The 18,746-nt window shown below is 36.5% G+C and overlaps 3 protein-coding genes across 3 annotated transcripts; all 3 read left to right on the forward strand.

Moving 5' to 3' along the window:
• The first annotated feature begins 5,640 nt into the window (after positions 1–5,640).
• On the forward strand, positions 5,641–10,609 carry LOC122330125 (deleted in malignant brain tumors 1 protein-like). The gene is made up of 13 exons (XM_043226954.1): positions 5,641–5,795; positions 5,924–6,117; positions 6,215–6,355; positions 7,029–7,167; positions 7,276–7,465; positions 7,541–7,682; positions 8,134–8,277; positions 8,356–8,411; positions 8,723–8,904; positions 9,028–9,428; positions 9,787–9,883; positions 9,967–10,156; positions 10,234–10,609. The coding sequence occupies exons 1-13, from the start codon at positions 5,664–5,666 to the stop codon at positions 10,377–10,379; spliced, it is 2,154 nt and encodes a 717-aa protein (XP_043082889.1). The 5' UTR covers positions 5,641–5,663; the 3' UTR covers positions 10,380–10,609.
• Positions 10,610–14,582: 3,973 nt separating this feature from the next.
• Positions 14,583–15,910, forward strand: LOC122330126. Its single transcript, XM_043226955.1, has 5 exons — positions 14,583–14,737; positions 14,866–15,059; positions 15,151–15,291; positions 15,416–15,554; positions 15,692–15,910. The coding sequence occupies exons 1-5, from the start codon at positions 14,606–14,608 to the stop codon at positions 15,845–15,847; spliced, it is 762 nt and encodes a 253-aa protein (XP_043082890.1). The 5' UTR covers positions 14,583–14,605; the 3' UTR covers positions 15,848–15,910.
• Positions 15,911–16,094: 184 nt separating this feature from the next.
• On the forward strand, positions 16,095–17,905 carry LOC122330198 (CUB and zona pellucida-like domain-containing protein 1). Its single transcript, XM_043227062.1, has 7 exons — positions 16,095–16,121; positions 16,227–16,304; positions 16,579–16,591; positions 16,683–16,806; positions 17,298–17,394; positions 17,478–17,667; positions 17,745–17,905. The coding sequence occupies exons 1-7, from the start codon at positions 16,095–16,097 to the stop codon at positions 17,888–17,890; spliced, it is 675 nt and encodes a 224-aa protein (XP_043082997.1). The 3' UTR covers positions 17,891–17,905.
• Positions 17,906–18,746: the final 841 nt, after the last annotated feature.

Below are 18,746 nucleotides of genomic sequence, written 5' to 3' on the forward strand. Positions count from 1 at the left end.
CGGGAAGATCCCATGCGATATAAAGCTAAAGCTCACGATATATGCTCACACTGTACGGTCAGATTGCGAGCGTGACTTGTATGCACACTATACGTGTTAAAATACACGGCTTGCACTTGCAATGAATATTCAACCAAAGACAATAAAACCTTTTAATGCAAACAAGCAAATTCCAAAAACATTGGAAATTGTATTTATTTACCTATTCTTTTTTGTTTTTAGAAAAGAAGACATACCAATACAACCCATAATTTCGCCTCCTTGGGTTTCGAGAACATGTGCTGTTAATGCGACTGACGGCCAGCTTTTACTTTCACTGTGAAAACGTCTCAGACTTTACACTCCTGCACTGTTTGTGTGGTAGATATGAACTGCCTCGCCTTCATGGTTTAAAACTGAAATCATTTTACTACGTGTAATTGCTAAATGGACAGCGATTCACATTTTCTTGTGATAACAGTATTTTATGTAAAGATCTTCCTATTTTAGTTTTATTTTCTTGTTGCAATAAAGTTTAAATAGTTTTGTATTCGCACGGCCGCAGTGAAAATAACATTCACCTCTTGGTGGAGATCTGGATACAGACTGAGAAACAGAATAAAAAAGAAACAGACTAATATTAGCATAGATGCCATTCTTTTTACGAGTTTAACAAGTACATTGTTTGTTATGGAGAGTGCTCCCGGTTCTGACTGATCTAATTAATGCAGCCTGAGTCTCAATAATAGAAGCATATTAGTGTATTATGTGCAATCCAGGTTAAAGCGACGTGTCTTTTATCTAGATTTATACTGACGGAGTGTGTCTGCTTCTCAAAACATGTTAGGGAGATTGTTCCAGAGTTTGGGTGCTAAATAAGAAAAGGATCTGCCATCTGTCGTCGAATTTGATATTCTAGGTATTATCAAACAGCCAGAGTTTTGAGAATGCCGCAGACATGCAGGTCTATAATGCGATAAGAGCTTCCTGGTTCTGGTACAGACTCTAGCTGCTGCGTTTTGGACCAGCTCAGAACAACCGGCCAATAAAGCATTACAATAGTCTAACTTTCAGGTTATAAATCAATCAATCACTTTTATTTATATACCGCTTTTAACAACACTGATGGCATCAAAGCGCTGAACAGAATAAAATAGGATAATACAATGAAAGGGATGAACAATAATGATATTGCACAATTATTTGTATCAAAATCGATGATAATCGCTAGAAATAAATGCATGAATTAACAACTCCCACTTTGTATACTGGAGTGCAAACAATTATTAGTCTTGTTTCCACTAATGTCCACATTTCAGTAACAAAAGTGACTATATTTGAAATGTGCACATTACTATGAAGTGCAAAAAGCTTGTTTACCACTGAGATGACAATTAAATTAACACACAACCTTAATGTTTGTCAAAACAGTGATGTAGCATAACCTGAAGAGCAGCTCATGCTTGATGAACTAGTCTTTCAGAGTTCTGACAGGAAAGAGTCGAGATGATCAGGAAGCAATGCAGAAAATTACTGTTTCTATCGCATAGATTGAATCTGTTAACTCATTTCCTTTATAGAACAACAAGTCACATAATGCAGTTTTTTAAGGTTTTCAAATTTCAACTTTTGCTCAAGGTACAATTCTGAGAGAAATGATCATTTTCTTCAGTTCATGCATCTTTATGGCTTGAGTCTCCTCAGACCAAACAATCACTGCCTCTAAATGCTATTTAGCGTCCAAAAAGAAAATTGTAAAATTGTGTAAAAATTATACAAATACATTTGCTAACCGCACACTGATCACTCAAGACTGTAGAGGTCTACAAAAACATCTTTTTTTCTTCTGAATTGCATTGTGTAAAAAGTGTATTAAAAACAGATGAGCAAGAGTGAGCAAGCATACGTTTCAACACATTGCTCTTTTGTTAGCCACTCTTCATTTATTACTTTTAAAAATAATTCAAACACGGGACTACAGGATCAGCTTTCTATTGTGCATGTGTTCAGCGCCTGTGTGCACTATAAAGGATACTTTGAAAGGCTATGTGTTACAATAATCATCTTTTGAATAACAAAGACGCTACACTGCAACATTTACCAGAACAAAAAGTGGTAAAGCCCATAAAGCCTCACCAAACCTGTTTCCCTGAGAGCAAAACTAAACGTTTACGTGGTGAGTGGCATTTAAACATTCATCAGAAACAAAATAAAAAATGAATCATGAGAACAATCTTGCATTCATGCAGTAAAACTCCCACATCACAGCGAAGTGAAATATTACAGGAGTTTGAAATGAAATATAATGCACTATGGCTGACTACTGCCTTATAATGGCTTTTATTTTAAGCTGCAGTCCTTTTTTTGTGTTTAAAATGTACAGAATTTGAACATTAAGCATGCCTACCGTGAATCCATTTTCCAAACCGGTTACACCTATAATAACCAGTAATATTCGGACTGTTTAGTTACATATTGCAGGTTTAAAATAAAATAAAATGCATTCATTTACAAGGCAGGCAGTTATATATGGAGGTATATGTCAAAAAGACACTTTTTAAACCGGTTTTCAAACAAAAGCAAAAGTGCTTTTGCTGTGACAGTTTTTTTTTCTTCTCAAAATAGTAGCAGAGCAGATATGTTTATAGTTTACAGTCTATTGTTGTAAAGCCTGTGATAAATCCGTGCTATCATTTTTCATTTTATCTTCAGTGTTTGTGATCTACCCACATTCCATTGAGCAGAAATGCCAGATTATGGGGTTCAAATATCACGTCATCTGATCCTGACATGTAACAGAGACACATCCAACAAGTCTGGATGAAAGTATCACGATCCTCATTACATACATCAACACCTTCAAAGACTTGCCAAGCCCAAAGTGATTGGCAGAAGTAGATGAGGAAACAAATATTTATGTATGATAGACAAACATTTTTGCTGTGATGGAAAAAGAAACAGAAATCAATCATACATGCCCACAAAAATTCTCTAACTTTGAATGTTTTGATTGGATTTGGCATCATTTGTTGAATCAACTGAGGATTTTTCTGGTCAGCTAGTAGTCATTCATTTTTAAGAATTATTTGCTTAATTCCATGTTCATTAATAAACCATCGTAATCATGTAATGAGCTTTTAATTGTCTACAAAGCCTAATAAGCACCGGCAGATGCTATGATTATGAATGTGTCAGGGATAAACAATAAGGAGGCTGCGTTAACATTTTAAGAATGAACCGATCAAGTGCTTGCTTTGTTTCTCCTCGTCTCCCCCGGTAGCATCTGTGTGCAGGTTTCACACGGGTTACACGATCTGAAAATATTCGTTTTCCGTTTGAATTGGTTCATTAGAAAGTAGACATTTCACTATAGATGTATTTTTAATGTCTGTAATGCAACGATACACACAGGGCTTTGCGCTCAAGTTCACAGACACGGATAAAACCGATTTCTTGTTTCCTTTCATCATTTTACAAAATTGCATTTTGTTGTTATTGGGAGTGCACACGAATAAACGTAAACGAGTGTTTACATATTAAAAAATATATATTGCACTTATCCGTATGACCAGAAATTACGTATTTTAGAAGTTAAAGGAACCCAAAAATGAAAATGATAGGATATTTTACTCACCCCCAAGCCATCCTAGGTGTATATGACTTTCTTCCTTCAGACAAACACAGTCAGAGTTAATGACATTTCTGGCTCTTTCAAGCTTGGCCAGATAGCTGCCAGTATTTTGAAGCTCTGTAAAAGGGATGTAAACCTAAATCTAACCTATAGGCCTTTGTGGCTAGGACAACTACTTTAGTCCTATCTCTGTGTTATTGTAATTTTTTTCATTTCGTTTCTGTTGTTTTTATCGCTACATGTAGCACCAGGGTCCTGGAGAAACGTCGTTTTATTCACGGTATACTGCATCAGCTACGTACGGATGAAATAACAATAAAAGCTTCTTGAATCTTTAGAGGGTTATCACATGATCTCTGAAGCACATCGATGGGTAGCTTCTGATTCGAAAAACGTTACGTAACGTAAAACGTCAAGTCACTGGTCAACCAAGAAGCCGAAACTCTGTAAAAAAAAAAAAAAAAAGAAAAAGTATGTCAGTCATTTACGTTACAACTTGAAAACTAGAAATATTTTTGATCTACTTCAGAGGACATGCGATAACCCCCTGAAGGCGTATAGGTCAGTTTTACGATGGAAATATCTGACTAACAGAGCTTCAAGAGACTCTGTCTGAAAGAAGAAATTCATATATATGCATATAAATGGCATGAGCATATGCCACAATCTATTCCTTTTTAAGGCTGATTTAGTTTATTCTTGTGTGTCGTCGTCGTCCGCTTGACTTGCAGTACACATGCGGGCCTATAGTGCTGGCGGTCCGTGTTGACGTTGGTGAAGAAGCATGGAGGTTAGGACGTCCTGTCCTGCCAGCAGTTAACTGGTGGTCTACAGTGTGGGTTTTTTTCCTGCAAACTACTGTAGTTTCACATTTGCAACATTTTTTTCTTAAAAAGATTGAGAAGATAGAACTTACTTTGCAAAACTGGACAGACAGCACTTATCAGTCTCTTATCAGTGTTTCCTGCTTGAATTTGACCAATAAGATGACTTCAACAGCAGTAATATTATGTAATAGAGGGCTCCACGTTTTCTACACTGTTATCCATTGTCACGGACCATAAAAATCACTACTACTATATCAAAAATACGATCCATCATGGGAAAATTTTACCTTTTCATACAAGACTTAACTTTAAAAAGTCATTTTAATTTAATTTAAGCAAATTAGATCACACTTTTAAGAGCAATTCAAACTGAAACCAAAAAAACATTTTAAGGAAACCTGATACTTGCTGTATTAATAAATTGTGCAACCCTTAAGCCCAGATGAATGATTGACATATTTTGTTATGTTTTGAGGGTTGAATAAAGAAACATAGATTAAAGATCTGTTTTAACAGCAAAATATTAATAAGTATATAAATAAAGTAAAATGCCAAAATCAATCAAAAAATAGATAAGTATAGACACAGATAAGTAAATGTGTCACGCGTGTGGTAAGCAAGGGAAAGCACACAATGAGTATAAATGAAAATAAAGCGTTTTAATCTACGCAGAGATGAAATAAACAATATAAATACAGGCAGGCAGATAGGACAACATCACACGCACATAAAGACGAGATCGGACAAACAGAACTGAAAACACAGGACTTAAATACTCTACAGAATTACTTAATACACAGGTGAAAACACTAAGACAATTAACTAAAAGTAGGTCAAACGGAACACATGGCACACGACAAAAACAATAAGATTATAGTGAGTCAGATTAAAATATAAAACTCTAAACATAAAAATAAAAGACCAACATTTAATTGCTATAATAGTAAACTATAATATGCTTAATTATAATAGTAAAGTGAAAGATCATACTAAAATAGCACTGCACTGTATAAGATCAAAATATGATTTCAAAATCAAAACTGTTTCTAGATGTAGAGAGATGCTATGGAACTGAAAAACTGCATGCCAATCATTCTTAGTGCAGGAGTGGATGAGGGAACTCATTTGTCTTTCCTTTACTGGAAGATTTCAATGTAATTTTTTGCAGACAACTTCCTTCATCTGGTCCTTTAAATAGTGCAGCGATCAGCGGTCAGATCTCATTCATGAGCATCATCATGTCTGTGTCTGTTCTGCTCTCAGCTCTGCTGCTGCTGGTCTCCACAGCCTCAGCTTCACACTACTATGGAGGAACAATGTCCTTCGACCCACGAAAGAATCCTGATGGATCCTATAGGGTGAGATCTTTATAACCATCAAAAGAAGCTTCTACAACTATGGGATCCTTTAGCTAGATTTTAAATGCCTTTTGTAGTGTATAGATTTGAATAATTTATGTACAAATAATGTACACTTTTTTTCCCAGGTGGATATCCGCTTCAAGGAGGCCTATCATAGCTGTGATATAGGTGATTACTGGTATTGCGGGTCTGGAAATTGTGGCAGTAAAAGCACTTATGTGAGCGGTCATGTGGACGACAGTCCTAACGGTGGTAGCTGGTGCCAGACTGAGGGAGTGATGAAAAGATCCGTCTCCAACAACAGCCCATTTCAGCTATAGTAAGCATAATTAGAGGAATCCAACTAATCTGACTATAATCTAATAGTGCTGTAAAAACTATACGTAAAACTAAATGATCCATTCTTGTGTCAACAGCAAAAGTAGCTGCTGCTGGATCTACAACAGGGTCTCAAATTCTGGAAACTGGAGACTTCTCACACATATTGACCTTGGAGAAAGATCTGACACCTCTAAACCCAACAGATCTCCAGTCGTCACCACACTTCCCATTGTTAGGTAAAACAAGTTTGTGGTTTTTCAAACAATTTAACCAAATTTGAATCCAGTTTTTGTGGTTTTAATTTTACAAAAATATTCTAACGAATTGGTTAAATTCTGATATCCCATTAAAGTTCTGCATTCATAATCTAACCAACATCTTACAATGCTGTCGTTGTAATCATTATTTTATTTATTCATTTTATATAGTTTTATTTACATTTTATATATTTTGTCCAGAATTTGTCAAGTTACCATCTCTATAATAATAATAATAATCATCATCATAAATACAGCTGTAAGAGGTCAGGCATGGCATTGAGTATCAGACTAATCATGACAATGAGTAATTAAAGCCATTTACTCAAAGATCATACATATAAATATAGCTGCAAGCAGAAATTCAGGTCCATGCATTTTAAGATCCTTGAGCAATTAGTAATTTTCATATTATTTTACAGAAAAATGCTAAGAAATCGCTAGAAATATTTCCTGATGCATCACTTTTGACTAAAAGGTGGCACTGACCCCAAATTAATGATGAGTGTTAACTAGGGATGACGATGACACACATACAGATTATTAGGTACAGCGCAGTGGTAGTTTAGAACTAATGCTATAATTTATGTGACGCAATAGCATTCATGCATTTCAAATGAATTTAATTTCATTGTTTTTGGATTGAATCTAGAGTTCCTCAAAACTGCGCCAGGGACTACAATCTTTTGTCCTGTGATCCAGATCATGACCAGGTCAGGTGTAGATATGGAGTTTTCTCTGCAAATGAGTGTGGAATGTGCAACCAACATGCTGGATTCAGTTTGGACCAGGTGAGGAATAATGAGCAACCCTGTATGTTTCCATGGAAAGCAGTAAAATAGACAGTTAACGATCACAGGCCATCATGCAAAAATAAAGTAATTTCTTTTTGCTTCCAGAGCACCTGTACTCTGTCATACTCTGCCAACACTACTCGTGGTGTTTATGCATTTGAGCTGGTCATGGAGGACTATCCCACCCAGAACATAACTCTAAACTACACTGCCCTGGCCTCGGCATTCAGGACTCCCTTTAATGCATCCTCCAATCCACCACTGAGCAAAATACCTCTCCAGTTTTCTTTAGAAGGTACCATTCAGTGCTGAAATTAGTCTTTAAATTGTGATGTTCGGCGACAAACTTTATAATATGTTTTGGTTTTAGTGGAGGCTCCTGCACCATCTTGCACTGAGGGTGAATATCTACCTCGGTTCATCCACCCAACACCTCAACACGGAGAACATCTACAGGCTCGGGTCAATCAAGAGCTAGAGATCAGAGTAAAGGCTACTGCAACCTTCTCAAGGTATGATGTCTAAAAGTATAATAATTGTAAACACTTTTCTCTGGATCAGGGGTGTTCAATCCAGCTCCTTAAGGGTCCACGTCCTGTAGAGATTATAACTGAGTATCTCCACCACATTTTTCTTGGACTAGACTGGACATAATCTTCAAACTACCCTTCTGCAGCAATTAGACTGAACTGGTTCATAGCTTTCCTCTGAGCACAGATTTGGTTAACATATCTCAGTTAGTCTATTAATCCTGCTCCTGAAGAACCAACAAACCACTTCCATTACAATTATCTGGAAGTTTAATGTTAAACTCTGCCAAACAGTGGCTCTCCAGCAACAGTTTGTACAATACTGAGCTAGGTCAAACTAGATTAATAACAACTGATTATTTTTAGTTCAGTTTCTAAACCAATACATGTACATCTCACTGGACATTATTTTATTTTATTTTATTATTTTTAGCATCACTGATGTGGTCTTTAGTGGACCTCTGAACAGCACAAAGGAGACCACCACCACCGGGGACTATGTGATCAACTGGACACCAACGTCAGAGAATTACGGCCAACATTTTCCAATCTGCTTCATTGCAGAGGGCCTATATGGGTATGTTAAAATAGATATATTATTTCAATAAAAACATGCCATATTAAATTAAGCTAACTAATTTTCTTAATATTTTAGGTCCAGGAACTATCAGTCTGAGATGAGGTGTGTAATTGTTGTGGTGGAGGCTGCAGGTAAATAGCAAAATAGCGATATTCATTGAGCTGGTTAGGTAATACAAATCATATATTATGGTAAAAGTTTCTGAGCTCATGGAGTATTGTGCAATGTGTAAATAGTAACAGACTTTGTTGCTGTTTTACTGACTCTACTATCCATTTCACATACAATGAAATGTATGTACAAATATACATGCGCAAATGTTGGCAGCATAAGATATTTCCAGTGAGACTGGGTTTTCAATTTCCTTAATTGTCCAAGTTTCCTTGACACAAATGGATTTTTATTCATCTGCATTCTTACAATTGTTCTGTATTTCTTCAAGGTCCAAGAGCACAAGTGACCTGCACTAGGGACACAATGTCTGTGTCAATAGAAAGAGCCACTATTTCAGGAATTCATGGAGATCACTTGCGGCTGAACAACAATGCTTCCTGTGCAGTTTCGTCTAATAACACGCATGTGTTTACAACGTTCTCTCTAAATGCATGCGGTACTCAGATTGAAGTAAGGAGTTCAATGAGTTTTAATAGATATAAATTACAATAAAATAATAATAATAATAATAATTATTATTAACTTAATAACTTTCCCTGTATCTAAGCTACTTTTATACTTGTTTCTCTTTAGGAGACTGATGAACATCTCCTCTTCAAGAACACAATAGTTACATTTGATAATCCAAACCTTATCATAACCAGGAAAAACGTATTTGAAATTGAAGTTGCGTGCAAGTACCAGAAAAAGAGCAGCATCACCACAAGGTTTGATGCTCACAGGCCAGCCGTCAACTTCAGCGAGAGAGGCTTCGGCTCATTCAGCTATCAGTTTGAATTCTATCAGTCTGGTAGTTTCAGAAATGTAAGAGATCCCAACACTTACCCACTGGAGTACACAGTTGGAGAAACAATCTACATGGAGATTGAACCTGTCAATTTAGTTCAAAACACTGAGGTCTTCCTTGAGTCCTGTGTAGCTACACCCTATGATAGTCCCAACTATCCCATCTCTTATCCCATCATCACAAATGGGTAAGAATCTAAAAACTCTCCAAATATATATATGTAGAATTTCTTGCAAAGTTTCAATTCAACAACAGAGAGTTTAAACATTGGATGCATCACAAATCTGATTACTCTCAGACCTCACTGGGAACATAGTTGTAATGGTTGATCAGATATACACTTTTCTGTTGTAGCTGATCTAATAAAAATGTTAATTGAAAAGTACTTAATTGCAGATAGTATAGCATATTAATTTGGTGGGCTAATCAATAAGCACGCCAAGTCAAGACATAAATATACGAAATATGTCTAATGTGTCCAGTAAAATGTTTTGACAGCAGTCCCGTTTTCCAACAAATTAATCTAATTTGTCAATGTGTGTCAGATGTGGGGTTGATGAAACGGTTAACATCTACACAAGTCACCAGTCCAATGTCAAGTTCAGTTTGGAGGCCTTCAAGTTTATCGGACAATATGACCAGGTAAGGATGGACAAAAACACACACGCTCTATTTTACTGGAATAGTGAAAGTGTTTTTTGAAGCGTCACTCTTTCTCTTTCTAGGTGTTCATCAGCTGCTCTATTATCATATGTCAAGCCAACAATCCCAGCACACGCTGTGCTCAGGGCTGCACCAACGGCACACAGATCACACCGTCCTCACATGTTCACAAAAGAGAAGCTGCCATCCAGACCGGAAGCCACTTTATCTCCCAGGGACCCCTGCGGCTGAGGAGGAGCGCATCACTTACCGGTACGTCCTTACTTGTGTGTTCACGCAGACTGTGAGATCAAAAGATGAGGTTTTAACTGTCCCTTCTTCGTTTTCAGACGCCATCAGCCCAAGCTTGAACCTGAACCTTGTTTTTGTGGCTGGATGCGTCGTAGCAGTAGTTGCCATGGTGTGTGGAATGATGGTCTATAAAGCCAGGGGATCAAAGGTCAACTACCAACTCCTGAAATCAGATGAGATTTGATCAGATCAGAGTACATCAGCTAATTAATATGCAGTGGTGGGATGTACTTTTTTGGGTTCTAGAAAGAAAATGTTTTATGTGTTTGATAAAATGTTACTATAATAAAAACATCTGTTCTGTCTGCATGAATAAAATCTGCTGTTTCTCGGCAATATTGTATGTTCTGCAGAAATTCTAATCCAGTACATGTTTTCTGTATCTAATAAAGTGTGGATGAGGGATGGATTGTATGCTGTTTAGTAATTGTCTTTTTGAGCCACTACTTGCTATCTCTATATGCATTCTAATGATAAAGATAACATATATATTTATATGCAATGTGCTAATGTCAATATATTGAAATGTGTTAAACATGCACTTAATTAAAACAGGGTTGCGAAAAATCTTTAATTAAATTCAACAAATGTGTAATATTCTAGTACTTAAGTACCATATATGGGTGTCATGCCATAAAATAGTTAAACACAATTAAACAATTTAGCTATTTAATGTGGATTTAATAAAAATCATTGTAATTGACAACTTTGTCATGTCACTGCGCAAAAAGAAAAGAACATTTACATTATTAAAGAACAGTGTTATTCAGCATGGCCCAAGGTTTAAGCACTCAGACGTTTACAGAATTCAGTCAGCGAGCACGCACAGTGACCAAAACACCAGCGTTTCAGCAATGACTCAATTGAATGTCTCTGATTGGTCGCTGCATTCATAAGCATATAAACAGTATTGTATATGACTGGTTATAATGTGCAGTGCTGTAGAAATCTGCCTTCTCTGGCTGGCGCTGATTTAGAGAATGCAGATTTGTCACACTGAATGTCCTAACCATGCAGGTGTGATCACTCGTTGAAAAAGAGGTGTGCTAAACTGTATTGAACGTTCATTTATAATGTACTTCAGCTTCCCCCAATGGCATTATTTTATTTAGTTGTAAATTAATCTGCTGTCATCTTGTGTGCTTCCAGATTACACCTCTCACAAAAAAACACACATTATGTCATCATTTACTTCCATTTACTACCATCTAATTTAAAAGCTTTAAACAGGGCTGTCAACCTTCAAAAATTAAAAGAAAGAAAAAAAGTCACAATTAAAATGCATTATCATCATCACATTTTTGAGTATGAATGAATGTCACACAACCATGTTGGCTCCCTCTTCCAATTATTAAACTTATTCCAAACCTCTTTGAAAGCATACGTACAATTGTACTATCTAATAACAGAGTTTAATTACATGTATGCTTTAAGTCAGGGTCTCATTAATTCAGCTGGTATTCCTATGCTTACTTTTTTTGGTTAGTTGTGACCTTAACAAGACAGATCCGGGACCCATTTTAGGGCTATGACCCACCAGGTTTAGAAGCACATATCTGGTATGTGACTTATTGTGATGTAATTTTCTTTTCTTGGCAGGAATGTTTATCATGTTGTCTAGGTAATCAATATCAGTATCATAATCACAGGAAACATGATATCTGTGTATGTGGCTTTTTAAGGAAATGATCAGAACCATGCTGGTTTTCAGCTGGCATAACCAGTCAGACTATAGACTGAAAACAAAGTGTCATTTCATCAGGTCACGTACAAGATGGCGGCCTCTGTCTTCTTTTAGACAAACACAGTTTTTTTTTTATCCTGGCTCTTCCAAGCTTTGTAATGCTGGTGTATAGTGGCCCTTATTTTGAAGGTCTATAAACCATATATATCCATCATGAAACTAACCTATAAGCTTCCGGCGGGTTAACATGAGTCTTCTGAAGCAGATAGATGGGTTTTTTATGACAAAAACATTCATATTTTTTCAATTACAGCTCAACTCACTGACTTCCAGCAATGGCTGTATTGCAGTGAATTTGGCCAAACGATGATATTTTAAAGCACCAAAACAAACACACTCATACCTCAATAGCACCTCTGATTCCAGGCCTTTTAGTGCACATTTTTTAGTACATATACAGTTGCATCTCAATAAATTGGAATATTGTGGAAAAGTATTTCAGTAATTCAATTAAAATTGTGAAACTTGTGTATAAATTCAATGCACACAGACTGTGCGCCAATCAGCTAATCAACTCAAAACACCTGCAAAAGTTTCCTGAGTTTGGTTCACTAGGCTACACAATCATGGGGAAGACTGCCACTAACTTTCATTGCCAAAGAAGCTGGCTGTTCACAGAGTGCTGTACCTAAGCATGTTAACAACAAACGTGTGGAATAAAAAATTGCACAACCAACCACTGCTGCAGTCTGAACTGAGGCTGGGGTCATATGACCTCTTGCCTGATTTAAATATTTGTATGTAAAAAGTTTAACGTGCAGAGTGCCAAAGTATGTACCAGATTGAAAGGCTCATGTCTATCTCAGGCGTGCAAAATTCCTGCACAGTTTAAATCCAACCCTACAACATGCATGTAGCTCTCAAATAAGCCCTTTGGATGGTCGGCATTCAACAGTGCAGCATCTGCAAAAAAAATCTTATCCTCAATGTGCTGAGTTGAGGAGACTTCTGATTACCAAAATAGCATCATGTGGAATATGGACAGCCAAAGTAAACATAATTAGGGTTAAAGCTGAACTCTGCAGGACTGTGGCCCACTGGGAACTGAGCAGGTCTCTGGATAAGAAATGCCCTGCCCTGGCTAAGGTAGCAGGAAATGTTGCAGAGTGTGTGAAAGTAATGGGTCGGACGGGTCGGACACCGAGCCCTGTCCGCTTTCACTGACAAGAGGAAAAAACTCTGGACTCTGTAGTCCACCAAGTTCCGAGCCCTCTCCCTGACAGCACGCCAAATACGCTTACTTTTACCGTTACTATGATTAATTATATGTAAGTGCGAACTCGTGAAATATAAAATAGTTCTAAGCTTTCGTTTTACCTCAATCCCTCCCTGCTTTAGCTTGTGCTATTCTAAACAATGTCTGAAGTTACGAGCACTTGTGTTCCTTCTTTATTACAAATTGCTTGTTGTATTCATCGTTTGTAAGTTGCTTTAGATTTTCCATGTTTTGCTAATTACAAACAAGACAGTAATGTCTAATTTTCCGAGTCATGAAGGGAACCTTTAATTTTTCTAAATAATAAAAGAGCAGTCGCTTTTTAAACAAAAGCAAAACTGTGATGTTCCCATTAACTCTTTTAGCCAGTTACTCTAGTATCTCTGAATTAAAATTTAAAGTTAAATTTTTATTAGATTTTATTTTAGATTATTTTATTTTATTTGCATATTTTATCAACAACTTTTTACAAACGCATGCATAAGTGTTGGATACCGTAAAATAATGACCGAATAAGCATTGTTAAACTTGCAGAAGAATTAAAAGGAAACTTATACAAACATTTTTGGAGTGCTTCATTATAGAAGAAACATGAGACATCAAGCAAAATTATAATATCAGTTTCTTCTTTTGACAAAACAAACATTCCTGCCACAGTGATACCCTATCAGTTATCCTTCTTTTACTGTGTGTATGTGTGATTTATACTTCAGTAATAGTAGTAGATGGAATGGTGCACTGCTAGGTTTACAGATCTAGACACTCATTCAAAGTTTTATTTTAACATCAGAGTTTATGCTTAGTTTAATTTTGGATGAAAGTATCAGCTAAATGATTAATGACTAATTTATTTGATGATACAATACACAAAGCAAATATATAAACTGGACAGGCATGTCTTCTAAAAAAGCAGAAGAACTGCATACACTTTCTATACAGAAGTACCTACTTTACAAGTCTAAACTTTCAGCACTTGTTAAATTTCTACATTGACATTAATAAAATCTGTTTGCTTGTTAAATTTGACCAATAAGAAGACCTCAGTATCAGTATTATTGTCTAACAAAATGCTGCATGTTTTCAACCCTACACCGTCATTAAGAACTATAACTTGATCACATAAAAAATATGATGAATGATCAAATCATGGCAACGTGTTTTTCATTACTTCAAGGCAAGGCAAGGCCAATTTTAGCATCACAGATAATTTAGTAGATAACATGTTTATATAATTTAAACTGAAATGACTTGTACAGTTGATGGAACTACAAAACAAATGCATTCTAGTCATTCTTAGGGCAGGAGTGGATGAGGGATATCATTTTCCTTTCCTTCACTGAAAAAATTAATTAATTAAAAATTAATACTTTTTTTTTTTTTTTTTTTTTGCAGACAACTTCCTTCATCTGGTCCTTTAAATAGTGCAGCGATCAGCGGTCAGATCTCATTCATGAGCATCATCATGTCTGTGTCTGTTCTGCTCTCAGCTCTGCTGCTGCTGGTCTCCACAGCCTCAGCTTCACACTACTATGGAGGAACAATGTCCTTCGACCCACGAAAGAATCCTGATGGATCCTATAGGGTGAGATCTTTATAACCATGAAAAGAAGCTTCTACAACTATGGGATCATTTAGCTAGATTTTAAATGCCTTTTGTAGTGTATAGATTTGAATAATTTATGTACAAATAATGTACACTTTTTTTCCCAGGTGGATATCCGCTTCAAGGAGGCCTATCATAGCTGTGATATAGGTGATTACTGGTATTGCGGGTCTGGAAATTGTGGCAGTAAAAGCACTTATGTGAGCGGTCATGTGGACGACAGTCCTAACGGTGGTAGCTGGTGCCAGACTGAGGGAGTGATGAAAAGATCCGTCTCCAACAACAGCCCATTTCAGCTATAGTAAGCATAATGATTCAGATAAATAAAACAATTTTTTTATAAGGCTGTATTCAATTAATTTATTACAAATTAAATGAAAATGTGTCATCAGCAAAAGTAGCTGCTGCTGGATCTTTAACACAATCACAACTAGTGGAAACTGGAGACTTCTCACACATATTGACCTTGGAGAAAGATCTGACACCTCTAAACCCAACAGATCTCCAGTCGTCACCACACTTCCCATTGTTAGGTAAAACAAGTTTGTGACTCAATGTTGTGGCATTTTAAATGTAATTGTAGGAGACTGTTTACAATAATTGACAAAAAAGTGAAAATGTCGAATTTCAAGATGACTGTTTTTGGATTGAATCTAGAGTTCCTCAAAACTGCGCCAGGGACTACAATCTTTTGTCCTGTGATCCAGATCATGACCAGGTCAGGTGTAGATATGGAGTTTTCTCTGCAAATGAGTGTGGAATGTGCAACCAACATGCTGGATTCAGTTTGGACCAGGTGAGGAATAATGAATGATGTCGTATGTAAAATTAAGACGTTTCCTTTAATTCTTCCACATGCTGTCAGCTGACATGGTTGCTACTGAATATGCAAAGGTTTATTCATTTGCCTGTTCACTAATTTCTTCTTTCCAGAGCACCTGTACTCTGTCATACTCTGCCAACACTACTCGTGGTGTTTATGCATTTGAGCTGGTCATGGAGGACTATCCCACCCAGAACATAACTCTTTTATTCATCTGCATTCTTACAATTGTTCTGTATTTCTTCAAGGTCCAAGAGCACAAGTGACCTGCACTAGGGACACAATGTCTGTGTCAATAGAAAGAGCCACTATTTCAGGAATTCATGGAGATCACTGGGGTGGGGTCTGAACAACAATGCTTCCTGTGCAGTTTCCTCAGTTCACACTAATTAGACTGAACTGGTTCATAGCTTTCCTCTGAGCACAGATAACATATCTGTTAACATATCTCATAAATAAGAACCAACAAACCACTTCCATTACAATTATCTGTGTTTACAACGTTCTCTCTAAATGCATGCGTTCAGTACTCAGATTGAAGTAAGGAGTTCAATGAGTTTTAATAGATATAAATTACAATAAAATAATAATAATAATAATAACTTTCACTGCATTTAAGCTACTTTTATACTTGTTTCTCTTTAGGAGACTGATGAACATCTCCTCTTCAAGAACACAATAGTTACATTTGATAATCCAAAACTTATCATAACCAGGAAAAATGTATTTGAAAATTTCCTTAATTGTCCAAGTTTCCTTGACACAAATGATTTTTATTCATCTGCATTCTTACAATTGTTCTGTATTTCTTCAAGTCCAAGAGCACAAGTGACCTGCAAAGAGCAGCAATCACCACATTTCAGGAATTTGATGCTCACAGGCCAATAACCATGTGTTTACAACTTCTAAATGCATGCGAGAGAAGGCTTCAATGAGTTTTAATAGATATAAATTACATTCAGCTATCAGTTTGAATTCTATACTTGTTTCTCTTTAGGAGACTGAGTCTGGTAGTTTCAGAAAAATGTAAGAGATCCCAACTCTTTGACCACACTGCGAGTATTCACATCAGTTGGAGAAGCAACTCTACATGTTGAGAAGCAATCTACATGGAGATTGAGCCTGTCAATTTAGTTCAAAACACTGAGGTCTTCCTTGAGTCTTGTGAAGCTACACCCTATGATAGTCCCAACTATCCCATCTCTTATCCCATCATCACAAATGGGTAAGAATCTAAAAACTCTCCACATCAGTTAAAAAGTCAAAGGTTCTATAAAATTATGTTTCCTACCTACAGCACAGTCTATTTACATATTACAAATTACATTTCATTACATTTCTTGCAAAGTTGCCATGTAACGACAAAGATTTTAGACATTTGATGTCATTCGATATCTGATTACTATCAAACCTCATTGGTTTGGATCTAATCCAAACATATCTGTACACCTTCTTGTTGTAGCTGATCTTATTAAGTTATTAAATTAAACAGTTGCATATAGCATATAGTATGTGCACTTGGCAGGCTAATCTATTAGAATGCTAACTCAAGACATAGAAATACTGTATACAAAATATGTATATTTTTAAGACATAGAAATACTGTATACATAATACATATAATACAAATTATACGTATAACAAATGTCTAATGAAATGCTTTGACAGCAGAGCTATTTTTAAAGTAATCCAATCTAATTTGTCAATGTGTGTCAGATGCGGGGTTGATGAAACGGTTAACATCTACACAAGTCACCAGTCCAATGTCAAGTTCAGTTTGGAGGCCTTCAAGTTTATCGGACAATATGACCAGGTAAGGATGGACAAAAACACACACGCTCTATTTTACTGGAATAGTGAAAGTGTTTTTTGAAGCGTCACTCTTTCTCTTTCTAGGTGTTCATCAGCTGCTCTATTATCATATGTCAAGCCAACAATCCCAGCACACGCTGTGCTCAGGGCTGCACCAACGGCACACAGATCACACCGTCCTCACATGTTCACAAAAGAGAAGCTGCCATCCAGACCGGAAGCCACTTTATCTCCCAGGGACCCCTGCGGCTGAGGAGGAGCGCATCACTTACCGGTACGTCCTTACTTGTGTGTTCACGCAGACTGTGAGATCAAAAGATGAGGTTTTAACTGTCCCTTCTTCGTTTTCAGACGCCATCAGCCCAAGCTTGAACCTGAACCTTGTTTTTGTGGCTGGATGCGTCGTAGCAGTAGTTGCCATGGTGTGTGGAATGATGGTCTATAAAGCCAGGGGATCAAAGGTCAACTACCAACTCCTGAAATCAGATGAGATTTGATCAGATGACTTCAAACTACAATGAATTGATAGCAACCAGCTTATTAACATATTTTTGTGGGATGTATTTCTTTTTGGCTTGGTAATACTATAACAAAACAATCTGTTGAATATAACCGCTGCTTCTAGGCATTGGTGCAGATTAATAACCAGTCTAAGATTTCTGTAATTGTTAAGTGTGGATGAGGGATGGATTTAATACTGTTATATTTCACTGTTTAATAAGTGACTCTTTGTGCCACTGCTTGACATGTTTACATGGATTCTAAGGTTTACTTTAGTTATCTTAACATTTACACATGCTAGAGTTATGATTGTAACATAAGCGTTAGTGTACTTGTCATCGAATGGAGTCAGATACATTTAAACCTCATGGCTAATTACTGCTAAACATATAAGACAGGCTTTAGGCTAAACATTTTCTGAATACCACCATGTCACACAACTTCCACACAAGGCTTCATACTTTCTGGCTTTTTGCTCCTTACTGCTTGACACTGTGCCTTGTATAAAGTGGGATTAATACTTTTATTACTCAATAATCACAATAAAGTTTAAAGAATGTTTAAGGTTGTTCATTTCAGATAATATGCTAACACTATACACTACACTACATTGTCAAAAGTATTGGGAAACCCCCTTCTAATGAACTGGAAATACAATTTTTAAATACATAAATTATGTTATCAGAGTTTTGGAAATGCCCTTTTCTGTAAAGAATGGGTGTCCCAGTACTTTTGGCTATATAGTGGTGTCTTCAGCATCCAAAAACATGCAATCTCCTCCTTGGAAGCGCTGAAGGTAATTAAAACACTAAAACAATGGTGTACAAACAAATAAGTGGTATAAATAACTTT

This window comes from Puntigrus tetrazona, chromosome 24 (genome assembly GCF_018831695.1).
Source record: "Puntigrus tetrazona isolate hp1 chromosome 24, ASM1883169v1, whole genome shotgun sequence".
In the NCBI taxonomy this organism is placed as follows: Eukaryota; Metazoa; Chordata; class Actinopteri; order Cypriniformes; family Cyprinidae; genus Puntigrus; species Puntigrus tetrazona.